Below are 13,046 nucleotides of genomic sequence, written 5' to 3' on the forward strand. Positions count from 1 at the left end.
TATATAAAAGCAGAAAGGAAAATTATAAAATAAAATTATGTTTTTTTGACTGAGAATAGAGTAATCAGGGCTTTTCTATAGTAACATGCTTTGAAGGTATGTTTTCTTTTAGAACCAAATGGCTTATTTGGTTCCTGTTTTCAAGAACAAAAAAAACGCTAAAAACTTGTTTGGGGAAGGGGGTGTGTTTTTATTTTTTGTGTTTTCTGTGTTCTCAAAAATCACTTTTTTTAGAACAATAAAAAGATGTTTTCATTGTTTTTTTACTATTCAAATAATAGATTGTTTTTCGTGTTTTCTCTTCCTTCTTTTTGTGTTTTCTTATCTATTTTTTGTATTTTCATAAAGGTGAACTTCATCCAACCACCACACCCCCACCCATAAACCTTTTCTTATTCCTTAAATTATTAAAATTAATATACTTACACATGGTAACAAAGTCATCTTTTGTTTAAAAAAATTATAACTGGTGTAAAAATTTCAAAATAGAATAATTTTTTTTAATTTAAATGAATTATGCATATAAAAATTATTTAAATATTTATAATATCAAATTAATGGAAGAAAACGCTTTATTAATTAAAAAAAACTTTTAAACATGTTTTTTGTTTTACTTATTTTTAAAAACTTTTTTATTAAGTCAATCAAACATGTTTTTTTTTTTTTAGAACAAAAACTGTTTTTCAGAATTCAGTTCCCAAACACATTTTTTTTTTTTTTTTTGAAAAACACACAAAACTGGTCTCAAAAACTGTTTTCTAGAACAATTTTCAAAAACATAAACTAAACAAGCCCAAAGTTTCTATTCAAGTTAGACCATCCACTTCATAGCATTCTTTTAGTGACATGTCTCGCTTAAACTTGGAAGTGAAAGCTCATTTTGAACCTTAGAAGAAGCAAATAGGAAGAATAGAAAAGAACTTTGGAGATGAATTTTATAATCTCTTAATGGAAGGAGGTCCAATAACCTATCAAGAGGCTATGGCGTCTAAATATGCACCTTTTCGGAAAGAAGCTACCAATACTGAATTTAAATTCAAACACTTTGGTCTTACTTGATTTAGTTCCTGAGAGTAAAGCTATTAGATGTAAGTGGGTATTTAAAAAGAAATTAAAACTTGGTGGGAAAATATATAAATATAAATCTAGACTAGTGAATAACGGTTTTACACACAAAAAAGGAATTAACTACTTTGATACATATTCTCCGGTCTTTGGGATTATAACTATTAGAATTTTGATAGCTTTAGCATTGATCCATAAGTTAGTAATACATCAAATAGATGTAAGACCTATAATAACTTGAACATACTTAAGTTTGTTTAATCCTGTAGACCCCCGTTTTGGGGACCTCATTTTCCTCACTTTTCTGCAGATCTTTTAGCCATGTGTCACTACCCCAGCGAGCCACGTGTCGCACCCTCAGTGCCCACAGGTGAATCAGCCTTGCTTTTTGAAGTGCAAATGGAAGGATGACACGTGGAGGGGTATTCTAGAAGGTTCCTGCAGGCTGTTAGCAGGAGCGGATGAGAGAGAAACGGGGCAGGCTGCAGGCTGGTGGTGGTGCTTTTGGTGGCTTTTGCTGCAGATGTTGTTAGAGGGGCAAATCCGGGAGGAAAAAAGTGGATATGGGCAAAGAGGTTGCTTGAGGAAGGGGGACAGAGAGCTTGGAGAAGAGGAGTTTTTTGGTTTGGCTGTGAGGAGAGGTATTCGTTTTTTGAGGGAAGGCGAGAGGGTAAGGTGTTTTCGGGTTGCTGAGAGGAGTTTTTTTGGGAGTACCTTGAGAAGGAAGACAAAGAGCAAGAGCTAAAAAGAGGAGATAGCAGAGGAAGAGAGAGCTGCAGGTAAGTTTGAGGTGGGTTTCTTGCTTACTTTGATTCATATATTTCTCATCTCTTTCCCATTTTGATTTACTCTACATTGCTCGTCAATTTGAGTTGGATAATATGGATTACATGCTGAATTTTATTGGTTTTTTTTGGATCCTTTCTTATGCTCTATTGCTGTTGATCTTACTGTCATTCTTGTGGTTTGGTTTGGGGCTAGTGGGACTCTGTTTTTTTTTATATACTCTGTAAGTCTAGCTTAAGATCTCCTCACCTGTATGAGCCCATGGATGTCACCTGAAATGAGGCTTTATACATCCATGCTTTTCCTGATTCCCCAATCCATCATCCTCTCAATTTTCACTTTGGTCTCTGCCTTTGTTTTCATTCCTTTGATTTTGCTGTGGTTCTGGTGTTAAATATCTCATTTGGGATTGGCTATCATGGTTTGGAGGTGGGTTGTCTCTGAGAGAGCCTCATGAGGGTCACTTTCCATACAGTTGAGTATTTCTGAGTGCTTGAAAAGCTATGGGAACCTCACTGGAACGTCCGGAGAAAAGAACTTGAGTTAAATCATCATGAGACCATGGGTACTGTGAATGCTTTGGTTGATGTCTCTACTTTGCTCACAAACACACCCTATCTGCTGAATCGGGAACGTACGCACCACACCTATAACAACAAGGCTCCGAAGGGTATCGTGCCATACGAGGGACTGAACAAAGATGTGTAGCCCTCGCTGCATGGTCAAAAAAAAAAAAAGGTGAAACCAAAATTGCAGTCGGCAGAACCCGTTCCTTGTGCTGACATCTGTTGTGAGTGTGACCCATTGTTGCTTCATGGATCATGGAATGGGCTCCTTCTACTGGGCCTAGGGACTCAGATACACCAAGCCTGTAACCTGGCTGCAGGAGAGGTTTATTGGTGTCGGTTTGAAAAGAAAGCTTCTTAGGGATTGGCCCTCATTGTTTCCTGGGCCTTCAGAGCGGAATTCGTTGAGGCACCTCTTTGGTATCCCATTAAACACAATGTTGGAGGATGGGGGATTGGTTCAACATCTTCATGTTAGTTTTCCAAAGGAGTTGCTGGGCACGGAAATTCAAGGTGTAGGCGCAGAGATGGATGTTTTCATGAGGTGAGTAACGGTTACACTCCTGGCATGGATGCAAATCTCGCAAGTAGGGTACCAATCTGTTGATGACCCATATGCACTGATTCCAATGGTGGACACAAACGTCCGGGCAGGAGAATGAGAAGCTACTGTCAGCAGAGGTTTAATGAAGCAGCCACGTGGATTCACAAGGAAAGAATAAGTTCCTTTGCGCATGCATTCGGTATGGTAGAATGTTGCTGATCTGGTGCCTTTGTCTCCCTCGAGACTATTCCCAATAGTAATCCAGAAAGTGCCAAGGTGCCGGAGTGGACATTCTCACGTGGCGAACTGTTTCAATCCATCATTTAGAACCTTCAAATCCTCGGCTATCTGAAAGGAGCATTGCTGCTGCTGTATTACTGAATCCACCTATTCTAAAGGCCTTTGAGGGGCTGGTTGCCGTGAACTTTGTGGACTACTTGGGGTATACTAGAGATGCACAGGAAAACATCTTTGGTTCTCGAGGATGTAGTCAGGAATATTTACACTGTAGTAGCTTTCCATGGTCATGGCCCACAAGACAAGAAGGCTGCTGGAACATGCGCTATGCTAGCCCCATTACATCTCTAAACCCTCATCATACCCATTTCCCTCTCCATCTTCAACTCTATTCATATCATTATGCCTACGTTCCCACCCATGTCATTCTTACACGTATATACCCATTTCCCATGCCATGCATACAACTATTTGATTCTTTGCTCCTCTAAATTGGAATTCTGACCGCTCATGTCGGAAGGGAACGATGTAACTGGGAAGGTATCATGAGGAGCGCTCTGGATTTGAAAGACCTTGGACCCCGACCCTCCGTTTTTTGGATAACAGTTATTTCAAGGAACTCCTTAGCGGAGAAAAGGAAGGTCTTCTACAGCAGCTAATGTGAGCAGTACGGGTTTGCTGGAGAAAACTGGATGTAAGGCGTTTGCGTCGCTGCATGTGTCGACTGATGTGATCAAGGCCACGTGCATGGTCATCCACATGGGTCCGGCTTCGCCTCCGGTGAACTGGGATCGCCAGAGCTTGTCTGCCATTGCGTGATAGCTCAGGTTTTGAAGTTATGGTGCAGCATGTGATCTCGGTATCGGTATAAGCATTGAAAACTTGAAGACAAATTTGTGGTTCGGCCCACAAATGAAATCCATGATCACCATCCTGTAATGAATCCACCACAGCATGAAGAGAATTGGAATTCTTACCTGGTACTCAGTGGGAACCACGCGTTTCAGCGCTTTGATTATAGGGAATGATCCTGTCACAGGTCACATCATTTCCACCACAATTGGAGGGAAAAATGGGGAGCCCAAACAGACCATCAGTTACATGGCAGAGCGTGTTGTGGGTACCGGGTCATTTGGAATTGTTTTTCAGGCAAAATGCTTGGAAACTGGAGAGACTGTGGCCATAAAGAAGGTTTTGCAGGACAGAAGATGTAAGAACCGTGAGCTGCAGTTAATGCGCACGATGGATCATCCAAATGTCATTTCCCTAAAACATTGTTTCTTTTCTACTACAAGTAGAGATGAACTTTTCCTCAACTTGGTAATGGAATATGTCCCTGAGACTATGTATCGGGTCTTGAAGCACTACAGCAATGCAAAACAGCGAATGCCTCTTATATATGTGAAACTTTACACTTACCAAATTTTCAGGGGCCTGGCATATATCCACAGTGTTCCTGGAGTTTGCCATAGGGATTTGAAGCCTCAAAATCTTCTAGTTGATCCACTTACTCACCAAGTTAAGCTTTGTGACTTTGGAAGTGCAAAAGTGCTAGTTAAAGGTGAAGCGAACATATCATACATATGTTCTCGTTTCTACCGAGCACCTGAACTTATATTTGGGGCCACAGAGTATACAACCTCAATTGATATATGGTCAGCTGGTTGTGTCCTAGCTGAGCTTCTTCTAGGCCAGCCATTGTTTCCTGGAGAGAATGCAGTGGACCAGCTTGTTGAGATTATCAAGGTTCTTGGTACACCAACGCGGGAAGAAATTCGTTGTATGAATCCGAGTTATACTGATTTTAGGTTTCCACAGATAAAAGCACACCCTTGGCACAAGGTCTTTCACAAACGAATGCCTCCTGAAGCAATTGATCTTGCTTCTCGACTTCTGCAATACTCACCAAGTCTTCGCTGCACAGCTCTAGAAGCATGTGCACATCCTTTCTTTGATGAGCTCCGAGAACCCAATGCCCGCCTGCCAAATGGTCGTCCATTACCACCTCTCTTCAATTTTAAGCAGGAATTATCTGGGGCTTCTCCTGAGCTTGTTAATAAGTTGATACCGGAGCATGTGAGGAGGCAAATAGGCCTAAGTTTTTTCCACCCAGCAGGCACATAAATTTATTTGTGATGTTGAATTGATTTCTGCTAATTGATGAATGAGCCACCAAGGGATGTGCCATCTGTGAACTGAATCCCCTTTCTTTCCCCAACGCTACCAGGCAGCTGGATGCAAGCTTTACAGACTTGAGAATTTCCCTTGTCCTTTAGCCAACTGCACCTGATTGATAAGGTTTCATGTGAGGATTTCCAATACTGATGAGAACGCCAATGGCTTGCCTGATAGTGAAGATATTAAATGGCGAAGAACCACAGATTGATAATGGGCCTAAAAGCTAAGACGATGTACTTCTGAGGCTTGGATGTCTGGATTTTCAAGTGGAGATAAGCTTTCGTGATGTAAGCTTGTAAGAGCCTGCTGCTCAGGTAAGGAGTTATAATGAGGCAGATTCTATGGGCTCGAATGTTGCGTTCCTCTGCTGATGTGCTATTAGAAATTGAAGCCCAAGAAGCCCATGAAGCCCAAGCAATCCTCTTCTACATGAAGTGAGCATGGCAAAATACTGACAGCTAAGGACTCCCCTTCGTGCTCTCCAATGTTTCTTCCACTACTCCTCGCTTTTCTAATTCTTCCGCTGGTACTGGAGGGTTTGAATCAATTTGCGCCTCGCTTAAGAGTCCAGGCGATATCTGATGATATCTCTGAATGGAAGATTTCTTCTCTGGATGAGCTTAGTGTAATTGGTGCTGGGGTTCCATGTGAGGAATTTATCAACAGCAAGTTAACTCTGAAGTTGGCTTGAAGGAACTAGGATGCTGCCAACACCTTCTCTGTCCCCATCTCCGTAGTTTTCATTCTCCATCTCCTTCCACTTATGCATGAACTGGATGTCCACCTTCAGTATGGCCACCCTTGGGCCATGTGTTTCCTCATCCCCTGTTTTTGAAAATAATTTTCCCAAACTCTATCTTGGAAATAATTTATTGAATTTTGATCTTCAAATAATTTCAACTCTCCTATCTTTCATCCTTAGAATTTTTTTTAGGTTCCAAAAATTCCATTTTTAATAAAATTTGGTTGCCATTTTCCTTCCGGCGAGCCACTTTTGCATTTTCTTTGTTTTTAAAATGTTTTAAAAATAAGTAAGAATTAAATTCCGTAATTTCAAGTGATGGAATTTATGGAATTGATTCATGCAAAATGAACGGGCTTTGGTAGGGGCCCCACATCAAATAAATTTTCATCAAAATAAAAGTGAATTTGAAATAATACCATGCATGATATTGGTGTTCCTTTATCTGGTTAGGTGATATGAGTGACATACTTTATGTTCATTACTATGCACTAACCCCATTTTGTCATAGCGCGTTGCCGTTTGCTGATCAGGTACGCATCCACTTTCACTTTGGTTATTCTCTATGTATATTCTGATACTCATATGTGCATGATCGATTCGAGTATTCATTGATTTTCTCATTGATTGTCATGTCAGCCTCATTTTATTAGTAGAGACCCGACTTAGGGATTTAGAGAGGTGCTACGGTCTTTACCGTACCTTCCCGATAAGTAACCTGACCCCCGAACCCGATCCGGTTTTTCGTAGATCACCTTTTCCAAAATAAGGAGTTACACTTAGGGTTTTTCTTTCTTATTTTGTTTACCCTTTAAAAATAAAACAAAAATAAGTGGCGACTCCAAGTCATTTTCAAATAATCAATAAAAATCAATTTTTCAAATAAAAATCGAGTTCACCATCGAGTGGGAAACGCATGAGTTGAAATGCGAGGTCCACAAAAGTGTATTGAGATAAATATATTGGAATCCTTTGGTTAAAATAAATAAATAAACAATTCAATTACTACTTGCAAAAAAGAAAACAAGAAACAATTATTCACCCCAAGAATGGCCATAATCAATAGCTGATTCTATTACAAGATCATGGGTAGCCATCATCATCGAAGTGTAAAGGATGGAGAAAAAAAATACAAGCCACAAATCCTAGAAAAATAAATACAAGAATAAACTAAAAATTGCGCCTACAAAGGATACATACATCACAATGGTAATCAAGATATCACATTAACTGTTTCAGATGGATTGCATGTGAAACAGAGCACATTTACAATTACAATGCTAAGCAATCACAAAGGTAGTCAAGATACCACTGGGAAACACAACACTACTACTCAAGCAACAAAAAGTTAAGCAGTCAGTAGTCTTTTAGCTCTCTACTTAAGAAATCTAGCACATTAGTCTAAAAAGCACTTTTGAAAAAGAAAAAAATTAGGTGTTTGATAAAATTTAGAAACACTTTTAAAAACCTGAAAAATCACTTGGAGTGTTGAAAAATTACTTGTAATGTTTTATGGAAAAACACACAGGTGATTCTCTTAAAAACACTTCCAAGCAATTTGAATAAAAATACTGTCAGATGCACTGTTACAGGATTCCATTTGGTTGGTACAGATACAGACCGACTTGTTCTGTAGATTTCGCCGAGCACTACTTCTACCCATATCAATTATCTGGCACTTATAAGTGAATGGACAATTTTTCTAGTTGATCCCAACTTTCCCCAAGTTATCAAATTAATTATTTCATATCGTCTGCACTGACAAAATGTTCAAATTATCCTAAGATCTTTTAAATTGATCCCAACATTCCCTCAAATGAACAAAACCCCAATTCATCTTATGTAGTTCAGCAACCCCAAAATCGATTCTACATATCTTAAACTACACCAGGTACTTTCCAAAATATTCCCAAAAACCCGTTAATTCAAACTCGTCCATGCCAAATAATCCCCCAATCAACAAAAATCACCACCTGATACAAAAATCACCACCAGCATGGCCTGCTACTTTGGGGCGTGACAGCCCATCATGATACAGTGACGGGCCGTGCCGGCCCAGCACGGCCTTTTCCCGTGCCGTGCCGTGCCACGGGCCAAAATGGGCGGCCGGCCCAATGGACACCTCTATACTGAACTCCCCGAGTTTGTTTGCAGCACAATCCCATTTTCAGGGTTTGCTTTACACAACCATTCAATCAATCAGTCATTCCTTCTCCAAACGCTGCGTTTTGGTCGATCTCTCTGGTCAAGGTACTGTTTCAATCTCGATTCCCAGTTCAATCATTCATTCTTCAAACGCTGCGTTTTGGTCGATCTCTCTGCTCCAATCTCTATTCCCAGTTCAATCAATTGACTTATAGGTTATCTACAATCGTTTGGATTCTGAGGAAATAATTAGAAAAGGAAAGAAATTTTTTAATAGTAAGTTTTTGGCCGTCTGATATTTATTTATTTTTATTTTTATTTTTTGGGTTTGTTTTGGATGTTTGACGGCAAAGATAGTGAGACAGATGACATAGTGATCAAAATGTTGTTTTCTTTTATCTTTCTTCATTTTCTTGGTAATCAAACAGAGGTCGGGTTTCACTCTGAGTGCTTAATAACTTGGGAATGCTATCGCTGGAAGTTTTGAATCTAGGGTTTTTCTTTGAATAGCCGTTTACTTAAAATTCACTCTGACTGTTTGGCATTAGTTGACCTAGGTTTTTTTTTTTTTGGTTTTTCCGGAAGCGAAAGCTGAGATATGACATAGGAATGAAAATGTTGTTTTCCTTTATTGGTCTATTTTATTGGAAACCAACCAGAAAGCTAGGCTTCTCTTTGAGTGCTTTTAACTTGTAAATGCTATTGTTAAAAATTTTGAATTCTAGGATTTCATTTTGGACTACAAATCAAGCTAGAATTTTTATAGAATTAATTCTACGGGAACATTATATTGTGTAGTTTTATATAAACAAGATTTAGTTTGAATTAATGCTCACGAATTTCCCCACGGAAATATAAATTGCACTTATCGTGCTTCCAATAATGGAACCTTTGGAAGAAAAAGAGGAGCAAGGAAAAATGTAAAAACTTTTATCTTACCTTTAAAAAAGAAAAGAAAGAACTTTGAAGTGCAAAATAAGTAAAATGAATTTAATTTTATCAGTTATAACCTATAAATAATTATAAGGTGATCATATTATGACTGTTATGGAAAAAATAATATAGATGTGGAAGACGAGAGGAAATAAGTGATATATCCTTTGTATACCTCCTCTGTACATGGGTGTGCCCCCACTCTTTGATTGGTTTCTTTTATATAATCTTGTTTGCCTATAAAATAAGAGTGATATAACAGGGGAGATAAGTGAACAGGGGTACTTTGGCCCTTTAAGCAGAAAAAAAGTCTACAATGGGTACTATCAAAAGAAAAAAGTTTCTTCAAATTCTCTGCACTTTTTTTATGCAGTATAAACAAATATTCAACCCAATAATGGCCATATTCAACTGCCAATTCTTTGACAAGATCAAAGGAAGCCATCATCATTGAAGTGTAGAGGATGAAGAAAAAAATCCAAGCCACAAATCCTTAACTTTAATATAACACAAGCTACAATTCCAAGGTGCATGAACCAAGGAGTTCCGTCAAGGAGCTTCTGTTCTCTGTTGGACCTGTCATCAGTCTTTCAATTTCCTCAACAATAATGTAATAAATTATTTAAAATTCTTATGGAAACAGAAACTTTAAAGTAACTGATAAGTAGTATCTGTTTGAAATTAAAGTTTGATTGTTATATAGAAAAGAGTGAGTTTAAAGATATGAATGATGTGTGGGACATATTAGGAATTTTGAATATCTAAAAGGGTATTTAGGGAAGGGAAAGTCTACAAACACTTGGGGCCTGTTTGGTTACTGTTTTTGAAAACTGTTTTGGAAAACAGTTTTTGAGAACAGTTTTTAAGAATAGTTTTTGGTGTTTTTTAAAAAAAATTGTGTTTGGAAACTGAATTTTAAAAAACAGTTTATAAAACAAAAAACACGTTTGAAAGATGTTTTTTTTCTTTTTCAATTAATAAAATATTTTCTTCAAGTAATTTTATATTATAAATTTATAAATAATTTTTAGATATATAGTTCATTTAAATTAAAAAATTATTTATTTTATTAATTTTAAAGTAAAAATATATTTTTATATATTTTTAAAATAAATCAAACATAATAAAATTATTTTTACTAATATTTTTTTATTTAATTTTTAACTTTATTAAAAATTATAGTATATTTTATTAAGTTGAGATAAATTTGTTCTTAATTTTTTTTTATCTCTTTCTCTCACTCGGGCATCAAGAAGCCCTTTTCTGAAGTTGCCCTCCAACCGGGAAAATCCCCTTCTCTCACTCTGCCACTCTCAATCCTCGCAAGTACTAATCTAATCAAGAAGCCCTTTTCTGAAGTTGCCCTCCAGCCGGGAAAATCCTCTTCTCTCACTCTGCCACTCTCAATCCTCGCAGGTACTAATCTAATCATGTTATTATTATTTTTTTTCAACCTCCGTTTGATTCCCAAGAAAATCCATGCCTCATTCAATTTCCGGAAAAATTCATCCTCGTTTGATTTCCGAGAAAATCCATGCAAAACCCCCAAGAAAAAAAAAATTTGCTTTTCTTTTGCTCACTGTGTTTTCTGGATCCGTTTTAGGGGTCTCCTTGCTATTGTGCTATTGGATTTAAATTTCACGAACCCTGAATCAAAAATGAGAAAAGGGAAAAGTCAAGAAGAGGCGACGGGACTGTGTTGGAGATGAGATGAGAACGGGAAGGAAAAAAAAACACGGAGAACAAATGATTTTTTTGTTGTTTAATTTGTTCTGTAAACAGTACAAAAACGGGGAAAACAACATTTTGTTGTTCTCTAAACAGTGCCATTTTGAGAACACGGAGAACAACAAAAACAAAAACGACTCTCTCAACCAAACGAGTTTTTGGTGTTTTTTGTTTTCAAGAACAGAAAACAGTTCTTGAAAACACTAAACAAACAGGCCCTACATTTTTTACTTGTGTCTCCATGTAATGGTGAGACTTATTTTTATTAATAGATGCATCTTTTATTATTTTAAAAAGTGATTTTGGGGCGTCACTTGTCTCATTTATTTTTTTTAAAAGGAAATATGAAATAAGAAATTTAAAATCCTAAAAATGGCAAAAAATAAGGTAATATCAATTAAATGAAACTAAGTTTGGGCATTAGGTTACTAAGGGGGAATGAGCTTGTGATCAACATGTTATCCACTAAGTGAGTTGAGAAAACTTTGATATTTCATTCATAGATTTAAGGATATAATCCCAACAATAAATAACTCCACACATCTATTAAAAATACTCTTGATAGAATGTCATGATGAATTATGGCTAAATAAAGCAAAGAAAGGTAAACAAACATATGAATCCCACGCGTGCGCGCACACACATATAAAGCATTCCAATCCTTGGATTAAAAGAGTGCATGCATTTAATCTTCCTAAGGATCTAGAGGTAAGCACAATAAAAGCTTTTATTAAGAAAACCTTAGATCTAAGACTCAAAAAAGTTTTGGTTGACTTAAGTCACTTAATAAAAGAATCCTATAAATACCCATTTAAGGGTTAGGGTTTCTATCATTTCTTGAGAAAAGTCGTTTTTCACTGAAAAAGAGAGTTGTAGCTTCTTCTTCCCTTCCAAAACCCATACTTTGAAGTGTCAAGATTGTAATTCAAGTCATCAGGTAAAAGATCTTGGGTATACGAGACTTCCAAACTCTCAAAATTTCATCTTTCATCAAATGGATTTTAATTTGGAAACATTTAAATTCAGGTATAAGTTTCAAATATCTAAATCTTTATTCTAAAATGGTTTTGAAGCCATTATTTTTTATTGTGATAGATTTAGAGATGTTCAAGATAGATGCATGTACCCTTCGCAATTTAGGGCATAAAAATAAAGTAATCCGAGGTTCTCGATATGTTGAACCTACCCTCTCTAGGCTAGGAGATACAAGGACTTTGTTCTTTTTTTAGGTCTTGAGGGGCCAAGACATTTCAATGGACAAATGAATGTGAGTCAGTGCTTCAGTCATTTAAACGTTATTTAATTGTACCCCTCATCCTTGGTAGTACATCCCTCGGGGAAATGCTATATATGTACTTAGCCACTTCAGGAGTAGCCATTTAATGCAGTGTTACTTCGGCTTGACATGAATGGAAAACAACGACCAACGAATTACATAAGTAAAGCCCTGATTTTAGTCGAATTAAGTTCTACCGTGCTTGAAAAGATAACCTTGGCACTCTTAAGTAATTGCGAAAAAGTTTCACCCCAACTTCAAGGCCCATCAAATAAATGTTTTAACCAACTTGCCATTTAAAGCAACACTGCAGAAACTTGATTTATCTAGGTGAATGGTGAAGTGGGGGGTTTATAAAAGCCTAGAAGACAATGTACTTAATTAGAGAGTTCAGTGTCTGGTTTAACTTATAAAGCCCTTGAGGCTTGTTGGTTGAGGCTTCCCAGTTATTGGGTACTATTACATGCTTGAGCACCTATCCCTTGTTGGAATCGGGCAGTTCCATTACCATCTGAAGAGAGTGTTTATAGGCCGAGAGTAGGAATTTGTCCCACTGATTCAGTTTAATTGTATAAATGAACAAAATCTCTAGAAGGGAAAACTCTAAGTTGTAAGAGGTGGTTTAAAAACACTGCATCCCATATAGGGATGACAACGGGGCGGGTTTGGGACGGATCATCCCCATCCCAACCCGTCGTGTTTATTCGAAACAATTCTCATCCTCGTCCCATTTAAAAAATTAGACGGGGCGGGATGGGTATGACAGATTTCTATACCAACTTCGACCTGTTTTATTTTTTTTGATAGGCGAAGGCCATTCCCTCTAAAAAAATTACTTTTAAAAAT

The 13,046-nt window shown here is 37.4% G+C and overlaps 1 protein-coding gene across 1 annotated transcript; it reads left to right on the forward strand.

Moving 5' to 3' along the window:
* The first annotated feature begins 4,137 nt into the window (after window positions 1-4,137).
* LOC117911980 (shaggy-related protein kinase eta-like) lies at window positions 4,138-5,412 on the forward strand. Its single transcript, XM_034826378.1, has one exon. The coding sequence runs from the start codon at window positions 4,153-4,155 to the stop codon at window positions 5,320-5,322; it is 1,170 nt and encodes a 389-aa protein (XP_034682269.1). The 5' UTR covers window positions 4,138-4,152; the 3' UTR covers window positions 5,323-5,412.
* The last annotated feature ends 7,634 nt before the right edge of the window (window positions 5,413-13,046 follow it).

This window comes from Vitis riparia, chromosome 4 (assembly GCF_004353265.1).
Source record: "Vitis riparia cultivar Riparia Gloire de Montpellier isolate 1030 chromosome 4, EGFV_Vit.rip_1.0, whole genome shotgun sequence".
NCBI classification, from domain to species: Eukaryota; Viridiplantae; Streptophyta; class Magnoliopsida; order Vitales; family Vitaceae; genus Vitis; species Vitis riparia.

Excerpts from the sequence above, each read along its gene's own strand:
- LOC117911980 (XM_034826378.1), top strand. The coding sequence starts at position 4,153 with ATGAAGAGAATTGGAATTCTTACCTGGTACTCAGTGGGAACCACGCGT.